This window comes from Rhinolophus sinicus, chromosome 3 (genome assembly GCF_057876585.1).
Source record: "Rhinolophus sinicus isolate RSI-liver-muscle chromosome 3, RSI-T2T, whole genome shotgun sequence".
NCBI lineage: Eukaryota > Metazoa > Chordata > Mammalia > Chiroptera > Rhinolophidae > Rhinolophus > Rhinolophus sinicus.
This window is the reverse complement of record NC_142503.1, coordinates 158,661,882-158,678,197: the sequence shown is the minus strand read 5'-3', so window position 1 is coordinate 158,678,197 and position 16,316 is coordinate 158,661,882. Positions and strand designations below refer to the sequence as shown.

General features: G+C 59.1%; 1 protein-coding gene across 3 annotated transcripts; it reads right to left on the bottom strand.

Moving 5' to 3' along the window:
- Positions 1–219: 219 nt before the first annotated feature.
- SKOR1 (SKI family transcriptional corepressor 1) lies at positions 220–11,445 on the bottom strand. Of its 3 annotated transcripts, none has more exons than XM_074327513.2 (9): positions 11,315–11,445; positions 6,799–9,013; positions 5,589–5,679; positions 4,564–4,671; positions 3,952–4,068; positions 2,494–2,568; positions 2,166–2,240; positions 1,588–1,653; positions 220–1,038 (listed from the first exon to the last, which is right to left on the bottom strand). In XM_074327513.2, exons 2-9 carry the CDS (start codon positions 9,001–9,003, stop codon positions 944–946), a joined length of 2,832 nt encoding a protein of 943 aa, XP_074183614.1. In that variant the 5' UTR covers positions 9,004–9,013; positions 11,315–11,445; the 3' UTR covers positions 220–943. The 3 variants fall into 3 exon arrangements, with proteins under 3 accessions (XP_074183614.1, XP_019581182.1, XP_074183615.1); XM_019725623.3 differs by having other exon boundaries at positions 3,952–4,023; XM_074327514.2 differs by lacking the exon at positions 11,315–11,445 and adding an exon at positions 9,691–10,449.
- Between the last annotated feature and the right edge of the window lie 4,871 nt (positions 11,446–16,316).

Sequence of the window (16,316 nt, the reverse complement as noted above, 5' to 3'; positions counted from 1 at the left end):
GGGTCCTAAACGCGGGGAGGGGCTGGCCTGTGCGGCAAGAGGGTGTGTCTGAAGGACTGGTGCAGAGGTCAGGCGCTCGCTACTGCCCACCTGAGCCGGCGCGATTCTCATCCCCGGCGTCCCAGAACTAGTGCTGCGGTCCTCACGCTCCACATGCTGCGCAGCCCTCAGCCTGCCTCCGCCCGCCATCTCCTCCAACTCCCACCTCCACAGCCCCAGGAAGTGACAGATTTTTTTTTTATTAAAAACAAAACAAAAGTCACGGATACAGGGTGGTCTCCCCAAACAGGCTCAAGGTGGTCTCCATCTCGTGAGTCAGTTGTCGTCCTTCTTAAAGTGCTGTTACATCAAGAGGTTACAACAAAAAATAAACAAAGAAAAATCCAAAGGAGACTGCAAAACAGGACAGCAAGTAGGTCCAGGAGAAGGAAGCAAAATTAACTTACAGCGTAAATAAATTAAAGTGAACCCAATACTGAATCAAGAGACTCACAGTACACTTATATCCATTGCACATAGCCACTTTGTCATTAGGAACAAGTTTCAGAAGTGGACAGGACGGGGAGCGCGGGGCCAGAGCCAGCGAAGTTGCTACATTGTAATCACAATTGGGGGTACGAGGCTGTACGGGGGGAGAGGCCCCTTTCTCCCCTTTCTTACTCCCTTCTGTCCAATTAACCCCATGAGGTCCGATGCCCTGGAGTTCAACCGAGGGGCGAAGTGGTATTTACACTTGGAAACAGAGACAGGGCCCTGGGCTCCCGCGCCTGGAAGGGGGCGGGCAAGGCCGAGGCTCCCGTGAGGAGGGCGGGCAGGCGGGAGGCTGTATTTACATCGGTCCGGTCCGAATGGCTTGTTCCTCGCTCTCGGCCGCCGCGGCCGCGGGTATTTACAAGAAGAGAGCAGCATGGCTTGAGGGCGCGTGGGCGCAGCGGTGCCGGCCCTAGGGCAACAGCGGGGGCTTGAAAGAGCAGTTGCCAGTGCAGTGGCGGGGCGTCAGCATCTTGCAGGAGAAGTGGTGTAGGGCGTCGTGGGCTTCTAGAGAGACAGTTGGGCGGGCCACGTTGGGTGCCTCGCCTGCCTAGCTTTGCCGGCGCGGTCCACCCATCCCCTTCCCCCTGCACGCCGGAATCTCACCCACCCGCTTCTAGCTCAGGGGTTCTCAAGCCAGCAAATCAGAAGAAGGTAGGAGGGTAGGAGAAAGATCCTGGCGATTCAGAACTATTGCTCTGGTTCAATAGCCCCATTTTACAGAAGAGGAAACTGAAGCACAGAAAGGGACGTCCACTTGCCCAAGACCAGATCTGGGGCCGACTGGCAGGTTTTCCAATGCCCAGAGCCCAACGGACTCTTTCTCCCTATCTCACCGTTCTAGAATCATTTCCGCATTAAATTAAAAGATCCTATTTCCCTCCTCTCAGCTTCTGATTCATGTAGACGTGGCCTTCCCCTCTCACTAGCCCCGCCATTCATTCATTCATTCATTCATTCATTCATTCATTCATTCATTCATTCAATCGTTCGTTCATTTGCCAGCACAGCCAGCGTTTGGCACCCCTCCTTATCTTTGTTCTCCGGCTTCCGCACCTTTTAACTTCTGCTGGATGGCATAGCGCGCCTTCCGCTCTTGGTCGAGTTCGTTACACAGAGTGTCTGGAAGACATGGGGAGGGGCCGGTGAGGAAATGAGACCACCCTTGGGCCGGCCCAGGTCACAGCCCGGGCCTCACCCTCTCGCGAGTTCTCATCCCCCTGCAAAAATAAGTCCGGGGACGGAAGGAGGGGGCATCAACACTCCAAACTGCAGTCTGGCGGAGGGAGGAAATGGCCTGGGATGGCGCTTAAAGGCAGACGGATCTAACCAAAATTAAAGCAAACTTAGGCATTACTTCCCAGGTAATTTTACGCCTCGATTTTTAATTTAGAAACCATGGAAATTGCCGCGATAAGAAGTTCAATCACTCCATGTAATGATGCCTGCAAGCCGTTTGCTGGGCTTGCTTGACATTCTGAGGCTAATCAGAGTATACAAAGGATATTAAATAAAAAAAAATAATTGTTAAATTACCTTCAATTTAAATCCAAATGACTGAGCCAACATTGCGGCTCCTGCCAGACAAGAGGCAGTTACTGCCCGTGCACGCGCTCACCTGACTCCCGTCTTACCTCTGACAATTTGCAGCTGTTGCACCATTTCTTCTCGATAAGCCAATTCCCTCTTCATTTGATCCTGAAAATTATCTGTGCAAATTGATTAAGTGAGAGCTGTTACACACAGCCCCCTCCCTCGGCCCTATTTCCCCACTCTCCATCCCCACCCCCACCTCCTCAGTCTTTGGCCTAGCGGGAAACCCCAGGAAAGGAGGGTTCGGCGGATTCCGCAGGGCACGTAGCTGCCTACATTGGGGTCCCGGAACGAGGCCGAGCCTGCATGAAGGAAGTTCTGGCGATGAGTGGGAGTGGGGTCGGTGAGGAGGGTCGGGGATGGGGGTACCTTTGAGACTCTGAAATTCTCGCTCCAGCTTCTTGCGGAGCTCCATTTGTTCCAGGAGCAGTTTTTGCAATTCTTCTGTGAAGGGGTGAGAGTGGAAGGTGAAGGAGGGGTGTGTGCAGGACTCCGGAAGCCCAGGGGCACCCAGATCCTGCCCTGACCAATAGCCCTGAGATAGGAGTCCCCTCCAGTGGGGCCGGTAGGTAGAGGCCCTCAGCACTCAGTTTTCTCATTCGCTTCCAAAGAAGTTGGGCGAGGAAAAGGGGCTAGGAGATAGATTGCCCAGGAGAATCAAATTCAGGATGGTAGAACCTATGTTCCACATCTAGGTCTTGGCTCAACGCACTAATCAGTGTGGCATCTGCTTTAGCTTTAGTTGTTCCTAACTTCCTAACCTAGAGGATGGCCCAGGAGGACTCGATTTACCCCTTTAAAAGACAGACCTAATCCCTCCCTTCAATAATACAGAGCAGGGAAAATCTGGTCAAAGGTTTGGATCCCCACCCTGGAAAAATACATCTACTCACAATAGTTTGCAATTTCAGGAGGTCCCCAGACCCTACATCCATGCTAAGAACACTTACATAAAGCACCAATGATTTTGAAGGTAATTGCAAATCCTGTAAAATCTGTAACTACGCAGAGTGAAACACCACTGATGCTTTTCTCTCTCCCCACACCAATTTGCAAGCCCTAGGCTGGTTTGGAGGAGAGGGGAGCAGGTTAAGTGTGGAAAGCCCTGCTAGTGACCTCAGAAACCAGCTCCAAAGAAGTGGCAGGGGGCTGCCCTGACCACAGAACTATTGATATCCGGGTCCTCTCCGTGGGGAGGCTCTCTGAGAAATCCTTCCCTAGCAGGTGCTCAGAAAACACAAAAAAAATGGGAGACAGGGGAGCAAAGTGGTTGTAGAGGCTCCCTTCCTCTGTGCCTCAAGTCACACTCTCCCCCTTGCAGGCTGAGCAACAACTGCAGGGTCCTATTCTGCAAACAAACAGCATCTTCATCCCATTTAGGGTGGGCTGGCTGATTATGCATTAATTCCAGGAAAAAATTAACCTCTCAGACATTCCTAAAGTAAATGCCTCCTAGGAATCTTGTTATTCAGAAAGTCATGATTTTCAGTGAGTTTGGGAGACACAGATTGTCCTGTCTGATTGTCCACATGCATCAAGTTCTGAGGCTCATTACTTATTTCTCTTTCTCACTGGTCTATTCAGACAGGCCTGGCCTTGGGAACCCAAACTTCCAATGAACCTCTGGGGGGTTGGTTCCCTGTAGCCACCACATACCCACATACACACCTCTATGTCAGGATAATGTGTCCAAGGGGTTATCCTTTCTGTTCAGTGACAACCGATTCCCCAAGAGCCCTGTCTTCTCACACTCATTCCTACAGGAATAACATCCCTCTACAACACCCCCAAGCACAGTGTAGCCCCATTTCACAGATTTAACCTCACCTCTGGCCAGGTTCTCGATATCTTTCTCCACTAGCTGAGTTCCTGTGACATCCAGGGTGAGCCCATCTTCGCCTGGGATACAAGGGCAGGTAAGAGGGATTCTGTCCTGGGAGAGGCCTTGGGAGGGCAGAAGTGAGTTTACCTGGAACTGTGCTAAGTCAGGAAGCTACTCCACACCCTCTGCCTTTAGAGGAGACAGTTACAGGCATCCAGTACTACCGACCTTCCAAGCTATCATTTTAGGGGTGTAGCCATCATTTTAGAGATTGACCCACTGTAGGAGAGTGAACCCAAGGAAGACAAGCTATCTTAGGGCAGGAAGTGCCCTTTGACCTGTTTTATGTGGGTGATGGTGTCCCCCATTTACTTCTGATATGCCCTTTTCTCTTGCCCGGAAGAGCCACAAACCCACCAAAGAGGTAAGCAACTCAGTAAACTTGTCCTGCACTTTGCCCGCGCTGTTTAAATATTTATCTGCCAGCTGCCGGAAGAGACCCCCAGCCGCTTACACTTGATGGAAACTCTTCCTCATAAGTCGAAGCTGGTGGGAACCTGGGTGACCTGGGCCCTAGCTCACGACTGAGGGTGGTGCGCGAGGGTCCTAGGGCTCACCTCGGTCTGTATTTGCAGGACTTGGCTGGGAGATACTCCTTTGGTCTGGATAGGACTTCCTCGTTTCCAAATCGTCGGCGGTCGAATGATTGTCTTCCTTATCTGGCTCTTAAAGGCAATAAACCGAGTTTCAAGGAGAGGCAAAGAAACCGTGACCCCAATACGGCCAGAGCTGCCGCGGTCGGGGCGCCGGAGCCCTAATTAAAAGCGTCGCGGCCGCCGCTGTTCCCGGCTGTGCGCCTGGGCTCGCACCCTCAGGCTTTGGGCCGGGCATCCCCTCCCCCGCGCGCGGTCTGCTCTTCTCCGGTTCCACGCCCCCTCCCCAGCCCCTTGGAAAAGAGCAATACAAGCAGTCAGGCCCACCAGGGACGAGCGACCTACATCGCGAGCAGATACTGGGGCACCGCGAGCGCGCGTAGCCGCCGGGTCTGCCTGCGCCGCTCCCGCGGAGAACGCGGCCCAGGTGGTGACCACCGACCCGGTGGAAGCCGCGCTCCTGCACGCGGCCTGCCGGTATTCCCGAGGCCCTCAACCCTTCCTCGGTGAGCCACTGGGTCCCGCGCACACGTGCAGGGCTCCCCCACCCGCGTTGGGCCTCAGCGACCACAGAGCTTCAGGGGTACCCAAGCGCACCGCCAAGCGCCCCATCATCCGCCCGACCCGGACTGACTACGGGGGACCTCGCGGCCAAAAACACTTGCTGAATAAATGAGAGGACTTGAAAGGGGGGCCAGGCATGGTTTTAAAGGTTTTCACCCAGTGTATGAGGTGTACATGAGCGTTTATTTGTGTAGGGAGGGCGGCTTGTGGTTGAGTAACCGAACGATGGAAGTTGTTGGGAGTTCTCGCCTACCTTCTTCCCCCCCCCCCCCATAGTTTTTCTTTCCCTCTCCCTCTTCCCCTCGCTTTTTCTGCCTCTTTCTCCTCTCGTTTTCCTTCGAAGGCTTCCCCTGGCCCCGGCCCTCTGCCTGCGGTCCCCCCATCACATTGGCCAGCGACCTCCGCAGGGGGGCTGGGGGCGTTACCGTGGGCCTCCGGGGTACAGAGGTAGGAGGCCGCTGGCCCCAGAGCCGCCGCCGCACTCTTCACGTGCTCGTCCCGCTCGGGCGCGTACACCTGCGTCGGCCGAGAAATGACAGGCGGTTAAGGGGACACTTGGCGGCGGCTGCGAGCCGCTTAACCTTGCGCGGCGGCCGGGAGGGAATGCTGAGGGGATGGCGGAGGTCCGACAGCCAGTGGGACTGGAGCGCCCGGGGCCGCGGTGACGCATACCGCGCAGCCTTGCGCCCTTGGAGGCTACATCACTGTTGCAGATTCTGGGTAATTATTAGCGCCCTCGAGAAAATTATCCGGCATATAAAGTGGTTCCCAAGCCAAAGGCCGTTCAAAGCCGCCCCCACCCTCTTCGCCCCCACCTCCTTTGCGGCATCTTCCCTCCCTCCCGTGCCTGGTCCCCGGCATAAATGACGCCTTTCGCATCTGGCTAACGATTCATGTTTTAATGGACCGAATGGAAATGTACAAGTGTGAACACCCACTTTCAAATGGCCAACAATTCCGGCTTAGCCGCACCCCTCCCCCCACACACACACACCCGAACTCGCCGTCCGGACAACCTGAGAACCCCTCTCTCTCCCCGCACACGGTCTCGACAGCTTCCCACCACGAACCCTCAAAGCGGGAATTCGAAGAGTGGGACAACTATGAGTTGGGGTGGAAGACGATTTCGGGGACCCCGTATTGCAGTGGCCGGGCTTGGGGTAGAGGCCGCCCTCTCCTTACCCGCTGCTCTGCCCCGGGGCTCTGATCTCCATCTGGGCGGGCGTGCTACCGACCCGGCCTCACCAGCACTTTTCTCTGGCTTTGGGTCCCTCTCTCCTCTGCTTTCTTCCTCCAGATCCCTTTTCTTTCTCTCTTTCTGCCGCTGTGTGACTGACGGTCTCTGCCTATCTCTTCCTCACCCCCATCAATGAAAACAGCACACAGGTTTCTCAGGCTTCCCCTCCCACCCCACCCCCCCGGATCTTCCGAAACCCTCAGCCATGGGTCCCAGCGAGCCCAGCTCCACAGCGCTCCCGAGGCTGGGCCTACCCAGAGAGCAGCCGGGGCCTGCTGCTCGAACGCCTGCTCAGAGCAAAATTTTCGTCCCCCACCCGGTCAGGGCCTGTCCCACACGCCCGCGGCGCTGAGGGGTAACCAGGGAGACGCCACTAACGGGGTCGACGCGGGGCTCACCTTGGCCGGCGCGGGGCCCCCCAGCGGCCCACAAGGCTCTCGCAGCTCATAGCCGCCACTCGGCGGGCTCCTTTCAGGTCTCCGCACCACGTCATCGGCCGCCAGGTCCCCAAATGCGGACCGGCTGGCTGGTGGTAGCCCCGGGCGGCGCCGGGGGCGAGGGCTACCGCCGTCGGGAGAGTCTGTGGGGCAGTCGGGGCCCGAGGAGGTGGTAGACGGGGGTCCGGCGTGCTGGTCGCCGTCTGGACCGCCTCCTGTGCTGGGCGCGCCGGTCGCTCCAGGCTCGGCCTCGTCTGGTGCGCCCTCGTCGTCGGGGAAGCGGTTGGACTCCACGTCCACCTCCGGCTCGTCCGCAGTGTCCACGTCGGGCGAGGCAGAGTGGTAGCTGGAGCTGCCCTCGCTCAGAAAGTCCGGACTCACGTAGCCGCCGCCGGCCCCCGCGCCCGGGCCCGGCCCCCGAGCAGGCCCCGCGCCGTATGCGTCGCGGGCGCTACCGTAGAGTTTGGCAATGCTCTCGGCGTCTTTGACCACAGGCCGGAAGGCCGACACGTAGGAGCCTTTGCGTGCGGGCGGCGGCGGCGGCGGCGGGGGCAGTGGGGCCAGGGGCGGCGGCAGCGCCTCGTCCACACCGTCCTCGTCCAGCGGCCCACGGGACAGCACGCTCGGGCAGCGCTCCTCTGCGCCCAATCCTCCCTCCTTGGCCGGCTCCGCACCGTCCAAGGGCTCGGGGCCTCCGCCACCCGCAGCAGCAGCCGCTGCTGCCGCTGCCGCCGCCACAGCGGCCGCCACGGCCTTGGCTTGGCTTTGCGCAGCTGGATAGGGCGGCACAGGGAGGCTGCCTGCCGCTGGCCAAAACATGGGAAACGTCGGGTACACAGTGGCTGCGGCGGCCGCTGCAGCCACAGCCGCAGCGTCCTTGGCTGCTCCCGAGGGCTGGTGACCCCAGAACATGGCGCCACCACCCGGGCCAGCCCCGGCCCCCGGCGGCAGGTGGCCGGTTCCTGGGCCGCCAGCGCCTCCGCCAGTGCCCGCGCCCCCGCCGCTCCCAGTGCCTGGGCCGCCCTTGGGTTCGCCCGCACCTAGCACCGGGTCGTCCTTTTTGGGGCAGAGGCCGAAGGCCGTGGGGAAGCCGTAGGGATGAGGAAAAAGCGGCGGGGGCAGCTTCTGCAAGAGGCCAAAGCCCTTGCTGGGCACTGGGATCACGGGGTAGCTACGTACGCCGGCGCCACCACCAGGCCCTCCAGGGCCCGCGGGGCCGCCGGCTCCAGCTGCCAGACCAAGTCCCCGCTGCGGGTGGGGAGGAGGCGGCCCAGGAGCCCCGACGGCCTCATCTTCGCCACAGCGCAGGCTTTTGTGGGGCGGCGGGCCTGGGGCCATCTCCGCGCCGCATCCCGGGCCTCCCCCGCCGCTGCCGCCAGCACCACCTTTCCCCTGCCCACCTGACCCTCCATTAGCACTACCGCCGCCGCTTCCTTGCAGCGAGAAGGTCCGCTTACGCGTGCCGCCATTGAACATGGCCTTGACGTCCTCCCAAGCGTGGCTCAGTTCGTCTGTGGCCGACTTGTCACTGAGTTTAAGATGACGGCGCCATGAGTTGAAGTTGGCGGCGTCAGGCTGCGTATACTTGGCGTCGGGTGTGCGGTGCGAGTGGAAAATGAACTTGTTAGGAGAGAAGTACATGCTGCAATAGCCACACTTGATGCACTTGGCACGCGAGCTGTTGTAACGCGCGGGGATGAAACTGCCACGCGAACCCCACGCGCATTCATGCACCACATCGAAGGCGAAGTTCTCGGGCAGCTTGGGTGGCTTGTGCTCGCCCAGGAACGACTTGCACAGGCGTTCGGCCTCGCGCTTCGTGATCATGCCGCAGCGGCGGGACGAGATAGGCATAGCCCCGGCCCGACGCAGAATCTCCAGCTGCACTGGCGTGCATTGCACACACGTGATGCCCAGGGCCACGCGGCGGTTGTGGATCTCATTGTAGCTGTAGTTCTTGAGGAGGGTGTTGGAGATCTGCGCCAGGCACAGGCGCTCCTGGCCGTCGATGACCAGAGACACAATAGGCACCCCGTACAGAGATGTCTCGCCCACCTGGTTGGGTTTGAGAGCGCTGGAGCCCGAGTAGGGCTGCAGCTCTTGCTTCGAGTTGGGCGAGGAGTTGCCCTCGCGCCCCGGCCCCAGCTGAGTGGTGAGAGCCTCCATGCCGCCGCTCCTGCGAAACAGAGAAAGCAGAGAGCAGATGAGCCATTTTCAGCGCCGCCGCGGCTCAGGCCCGCCCAGCGGGGCGCGCCGAGTCGGGCGCACAGGGGAACCTTGGCAATGGGGAGTCCAAGCTCATTCGCCCCCTGGACGGGCGCCTTTTGTTATTCAGACGCTTGCTGGCGCCGGAACAAAAGCCTCCGGGGTTTGGGGGAGGAGAAGGGGTAATTGAGACCTCAGGAATGCCCCGGCAGCTAGGATCGCAATCCTGTTTTCGGAATGGGAAGTGGAGCCCAGAGACGGAGAGTGACTTGCCCAAGGCCACACAGCAAAGACATTGCCGAAACCAGGCTTCCCGGCGCCGAGATCCGTGGGCCTTCGGCCACCCTCGCAGCTTGCCCTACCCGCCCGGGTCCTGAAACCCGGACTTCGGGGACCCGCCGCCCCTCTGCTCAGTCGCGCATGCACGCGGGCGGGCGGGGACAGCAAAAGGAGAGGTGGGGGGAGGGGTGGTCACTGCCCTTCTCCAGACAGCAGGGGGCGGGGGGAAAGGGAAAAGAGGAGGGTCTCCAGGCTGGGGGTGAGGGTGCGGGGTGGGGGAGGCTGAGGCGACCGCTGTTCGCGGTGCTGAACTAGGCTCTCTCCAAAGCACGCCGTTCGCGCCCAGCCTCAGTGCGACCCCCAGCGCACCCAGCTCCGTGCCGAGTCGGCTCCCCAGGATAACAGCACTGGTTTCCACAAACTCGAGTTTCTCCTCTCAGGCCCGGTGCCCCGCGTTCCTTGGGCAGAAAGATTCCGGCTGGAAATAGAAACCATTTTCTTTCCAGCCATCAGTGGGGCCAGGGTCATGCAGTTCCTAAACACATTTTCTGCATTTTGAGCTGCGTTCCACACCAAAGCTGGTTTCCATCCGGGTCAGAGCGTGAGACGGAGAGGTTCTCAAGGAAGTTTCTTAGGAGCCACTTCTCCTTCGCGTCTAACTGCCCACTTCCTAAGTTTTCCTCCTTCAGATATGCCATTTTCTCTCAGGCCAAATGCAGTCTCTCTGGGCTCTGGGCTTCCCCTTTTTTGGGTGGAGGGTCTCCTCTCTGAGTATCCTTCAGGCCAGGCTATCCTGGCTTATATGGGCTGAAGGGAATCCTGGCCAGTCTCTGCAGCCACCACAAGGCTCCAGGTCAAAAGCTGCTGACCGTCCCATGCTTTGCTCGCTTGCTGAGGAAGGGAGGCAGCCGTGCCCGCGGACCTCAGTAGCGGGAAGACCAGGAGACTGATGCTTGGGATTCTCTAGGTGCCCGGCCCAGCCACGTGTCGTCAGACACAGAAGGCTCCTACCCGGCCCACTGCTGCAGGAGCTCCTGTGGCCCAGGCAGCCCAATCCTAAGGACCCCTCCCCTAAACTCGGCAGGAAAGGAAAATCCATTTTCAGAGGGGCAGCAGGTCCAGCCGGGCAGGGGATGCGAGTTTAAAAGCCTTTATCAAGAAGACTGGGATCTTCTGTCTGTCTGTCTCCCGCCCTTTCTGTCTAGGTGCCCCTCATCTGTCGATCTTATCATCCCCGAGCTGTCTGTCTCTCCCAGCTCCCTCCTCTTTCTCCCATCTGTCTTCATACCTTCTTCAAGTATCAAGCTATTTATCTGTTACCTGTCTGTTTCATCTTTATTTCTGCGGATCGAATTGAAACAAGTTGACCCTCCTTTCGCGTTGAAGTCCCTTGTAACATTTTAGGAGGCAAAAATACTGCCCTAACTACTCGGCGAAGAGGTCAGCAAGACAAGCTCCTCACCCCCTTGAGGGGCTTTCAGGCGGGCTGGGGAGGTGGCCTAGGGGTGCCGCGGTTCTGGGAAATGATGATGTCTTCTTGGTTTCCCGAAATCGGCAAGTATGCCCTGCCCGCATGCAGTGAAGGGATAGCGCTGAGCCGAGCGCATCTTTCCCAAGCTGAGGGTCTGCGGTCCCTGCGGGGTTTTCCCGAGTGGGAGGAGGGGGCGCCGGATCCCGGAGCCAGGAGAAGGGGGGCCCTAGGAATGGATCCGAATTTCGAGAGCTAGAGCGGAAAGCCGGGGCAAAGGGCTGTACGCAGCGACAAGGCGCAGCGTCTAGAGCGGCTCAGAAAGCCCTCGCCCGCTTCTGAGGCTTGAGGGGTGAGCTTGGAGAGGACGATGAGGTGGGTGGCGGGCAGCGGTAGGAGTGAGACGATGGAGTCTTTAGGTATAATAATAAAAGCAACAGTCACAAGAACCCAAATCGGAACTAAACGAAAGAAGCTGTAGGGGCAGGGTGCGGGGGCGGCGGGCGACCCGACGCGAGTACTCACCGTGCGGCGGCAGCGGCCGGAGCCCGGCAAGCAGTGAGCGGAGGTGCGCGGCGGGCGGAGCGCCGGGCGGGAGTCCGGGATCCGCCGGGCTCTCCGGGTGACGGCGCGGCCCCTCCCCGCGCGCGCGCACAGCCGCGCTCCCGGGCTCCCTGCGCTCACACCCGCGGCCCCGCAGGCCCCTCCCGCGCGGCGCCCGCTCTCAGCAGGTGCCAGGCGCCAGGGCCCCGGGCGCGGAGACGTGTGCCCCGGACCGCTGACCCTGAGGCAGTGCAAGGGCTCGGAGCAGAGGCCGAAGCTTAGAGCACATGGCGCGGCGACGGGCACGGCGCAGTCACAGGCCGAGTGCGAGGCCGGCGCGGGGCGAGCACGCCTGACAGCTGCGAGCCGGGGCGCCACACCCACCGCCCGCGCAGTCACTCGCGCCCTCCCGGGGCCCGCTAGCCTGCGGGCCACACGCCGCGCGCGCCGCCTCCCCTCAGCCCCGGGCCTGCGCTCCCCAGGTAAGCGGCAGCACACCTGCGCCCTGCGCCCGGCACCTGCGGCCCGCGCTTGCCAAAGGGGCCAGGAGGGAAGAAGGGCCCCGGGGCCGCAAAGTTTGCCCCCAGGAACGAAGTGGGGGAGGCGCTCCCTTCCTAGGGGCCAGAAGCGGTCCAGGCCAAGGCCGCGTGATAGGACTAAGGAGGGCTCAGGAGGGAGGGGCGGGAGCTGGGGAGGAGTATCGCACTTTCGGGTCAGGGCGGTGGAGCCGGAGAGTGGCCCTGGGAAGCCAGAAGGGTTACTTGCGGCCGGGACAGAGACCACGGTGGGGGGAGGGCGGTGTGACAGCTGGGAAGGGGCAGAACCAACTCCCCCACCGCATCTGACTTGGATGGGAGGTGTCAGGACAGCTCCAGCCTGAGGAGGAGCGACCTCCTACTTCGTTTACTGAGGAGTGGACTCGGGAACTGGGTTTGGGTGGCTCTACCGAACTTGGGCAGGAGCCAAGGCCTCGCTGGGAGACACCTGGGGTCAACTGCTCTCTAATTGACGTGCTAGACTATTCTCCAGGTCTCCTAGTTCAGTTTTTCCATGATGAGGGTCTATCTAGCCCCTTGACGCTGCAGATACCCCTTGGTGTCCTCTCTCTTCTCAAAGCTGCATTTCTATCCACCCCTCTGCCCTTTCTGTTTGTTGGTTTCTATCTTTACCATTCCTTACCCCGACTATCCCATTGGGTCCCGGTGTTCACTCTCTCTCTTAATCTCGGTCTCTTCATTTGTATTACCAGTCGCACTCCCTCCTTCTTTGCTCGTACCCAGGCGCCCCCTCGCCGGCCCCCCCAGCGGTATTAAGTGTCCTTAATGGACACGTTAATTAAACTGTAATTAATCATACTGTCCAGCCCAAGTTTGAACAATTACCCTAATCAAACAGAAGTTAATAATGGCAGGGATGGCCCGGGGCGCGGGGGCCGCTCGGGCAGGGGGCGCAGCGGCCACTGCGGCTACCGACGTTGGCAGCGGCGGCAGGCTCAGCCTGTCCTTGGAACCCGCGCGGTGCCATAAATCTTCCGCGGCCAGCGGCGCCGGGTCGCCCTCGCCCCCGCCCCCTCATTTTCCCTTACGCTCCGGATTACAGGTCCTCTCCCCTCCTTCATTCCAGCTCCTCTGGGGTCGTCTCCCCTCTCCTCTACTTCTCTCTCTCGCTTTTCTCCTCTTCCCTGGCTCGCCGGGACCCTGGGAAAAGCCTCTGTGGGTGCGAGCGGATCACCCAGGCCTAGCCCTTGGAGAGAGGGGGCGGCCAGGCCGGGCATGAGGACTCTTTTGCCATCTCCTTTCCCCTTGGCTAACGGATCTCCAAGGCCTCGAAAACTACCCCCAAGTTTGAGGGCTCTGTCGTTCCTGCGGAGTCTCTTCTAGAGCGGGTTCTTGCTCTTTCGCCTCCTTTCGTTTCCGTGTTTCTCTTTCTTGGATCGCCCTGCCTTTCTCTCTTTTCTCCCAGAGCCTGCTCAGCCGTTTTCTCTCTCTGCCTCTGTCCCCTCCGCCTTCCCCTGGCTCTGACTCTGTCCTGTTCTAACTCTGCCGTTCTCTCCTCCTCCTCTTGCCCTCTGAGAAAAACAGGAACCTATTTTCCCTCGCAGTCCGAGAGCCGCCTTCAGCTCCCACCTGCTCATCCCCGCTCCCTTGGCCGGCCTCCCCCACCCCATAATTACAATCCCGTTCGGTAATTATTCTTAGCCTCCTAATGATTTTTTAAAAGGCATCTCAAAATTCGGTGTGGTGGTTGACAACGACCGCGGAGCCAGGAGGCCCCTGGGGTGGTGGTGGTGGGTGGGAGTGGAAAGAGGATGAGCAGGGCCTGCCTGTACTGCCTCTATTGTATTGTGAGCGCCAACAACGCCTCCCGGGACGGCCTCTAGGGCGTTCCCAGCAGCCTGGCCCCGGGGGCCCGGGGACTTCTCCGACAAAAGTTCCCTCTCTGGGTTGCTGCACCAGGGGCGTGCAGGGTCGGCTATGCGTCTCTGTTCAGCACCAAGCTGAGGACAGCTCCCTGCGCCCGCCCCTGGCTTCGCGGACCCACCCAACTCTCACCCAGGTCTTAGCTGGAGAAAGACGGAAGGCGCGTGGAGAGAGGCTGGGGAAGCGCCGCCGCTCTCTGGAGGGACAGTGGTCTCCTGGGAACGGCTCTTGGGGGTCGGGGCTGGGCTCTGCTCTGGCCCAGCATCCAGTTGGTTAGTATCAGCGCGAACCGCATTTTACCGTTTGCAGAGCGGGTTCTCACAACGGCCCTTGCAATAAGTATGGATCATTTATTCCCATTTTACAGGCAGGAAACTGAGGGTCAGGCAGTGGAAGTCAACCTGGGTTCCTCGGTCAATAAGGGAAGCAGGCTGATCTCCTGGACCCCAAATATTGTGCCTCGCACGCTGCGGAGAGAGCCTATCTTAATGAAGAGAAGGAGGATAAGGAAAAGCTTTTAATTACCAACCCTGACAGCACACCGTGCTGAGGAAACAGGCCTAGCAAAGCCAGGTCACTTACTCAGGTTCGGACAGCTAGTGCCGGGCAGCCTTGGGATTTGAACTCAGGCTCACACACGGCTGGGTGGGACCGTTCTCCCTCAGAGGGCGCTCTGGGGCCTGCGGCCCTGACCAGAGCCTGGGTAGCCTGCAGACGTCGGTGCCCTTAGCCTTTCTGACCCCCGTTAGCGTGGATTCTCTCTTTTTTATCCACTGCTGGTGGCACTAAGGTCGGAGGGCCGTACTCGGGATCACGTGCTCCCTTCACCCCAGCGGGGTCCGCGCAGCTCGTGCGTCCCTGGCGACGCGTCCACGCTGCCCCGCGTCATGCACCCTTTCTGGCTCCGGCTTGGGCCTCCTCCGCAAGCACATATCTTTTACCAGTTGAATTAACGGCAGTTTTCGTCAGTTAATTAGGTTTAATTTACATAATTAGTACAGTATAAAGAGGATTGGGGATAATCATGGGGTACGTAGCGCTTACTGTGTAAACACGTATTCTGAATTAAAAATCAGATGTAATTAAGGCGCGCAGGCCCTGTTTAGGCAGGGTTTTAATTGTAATGAATTTCTAATTAACACTCAATGATTGCCAAATGCAAAGGGCTGTAAAATTTTCTCGTAGTTTTGCTAATTTATTGTTTACTTAATATCTGGATATTAATCCGAAGGCCAGATAGACCGGAGGCCCGCGAGGCGGCCAGGCCCAGGCAAGTGAAGGCGGTTGGGCGGAGCCTGCTGGGTCTCCCCAAAGGAGAGGTGAGCCCGTGCGACGGTGCTCAGAGCTCCCGGCCCACCTCACTCCGGGTGCTGAGTGGGCAGACCGAGGCCACGAAAGGCCAGGACTTGCGGGAGGCCGCGCACTCCAGCTTCTTGCCGCCTAGACCCGGCTCTTTGGGAATCAGAGGCCAGGACAAGGCTCCGCCCAGCAGAGGACTCCCCACTCCTGGGGACATCGTCGAAAGGAGCAAGAAAAGTCTCAGCCGAGATCCAGTTCTTCTACTGACCACCTGAGTGACCACGGACCTTGACTTGGCCTCAATGCCTGCACCTGTAGAATGGACACACTGAGTGGCACTTTGCTGGAGTGAAGGATTGACCTAGTTTGAGGCCAGAGTACTAAAGATGAACATCTTTCTCCTGGAACCCTGCGGGGTGGGGCCTGAGGTGCCCTGGTTGAGTGTAGGTTACTTGAGCTTGGGGGGAGGGGGCAGAGCCAGGAGAACTTGGGAGTGGTTTGAAGGTCACAGGGACAAGCTCTGTTCCTGCTGGGGCTCTTTCCGCACTTGGGGGTGCAAATTTAGGCGGGGAGGAACTGAGGACGGAGCCAGGACCAGACTTCTTTGCCTCAACCAGACACAGAAGCCCCCAAGGCCTGAGCCTGGGTATTTGGGAAAGAGGGTGGGCGAGTAGCTCATCTGGCCCCAGGCCTCCCCTTCCCCCTTGATCTCTAGTTCAGGTCCCTGTCCATATGCCAGATCCCTCGCCATCCAAGGGCTCCCCTCTTGTCAGCCCTAGCTTGCCACAGTCTCTTTCCAAGGTCCTCAGCTCAGGGGAGCCTCCCTGGGCACCTTGACATTTCTAACAAACCCAAGGAAACACACCAAGGAGACTCAATGGCACCTAGAGGTTTCTGCCACACAGAGCAGACTGCCTTGACATCTTTCCAGTGCCTGCTTTTCAGAAGCCTCAGAGGTGACTCCTGGACACTGCACAGGCCTCTGAGCCTGCCTGTTGGCCTGGGCCCCTCATCCCTCTCTGTCTCATGCTGTTTTATTTTCATTATTGGATTGTTCACTGGTTAATATTTCCCAATTATTTGTTTGGGAGTGTTTTCTGTTTCTCCCCCTGGGATGTTCGTTTGCTGTTGTATTCCCCCAGCCCAGAACACAGCCTCTCACACAGTAGGTGCACAACGTTGTTTTGGTGAGTGAATGATTGAGCAGCATTGGAGTGTAAGGGCTGTGAGGCCCAACCCAGATCCCACATGACTTGCTGGCCATA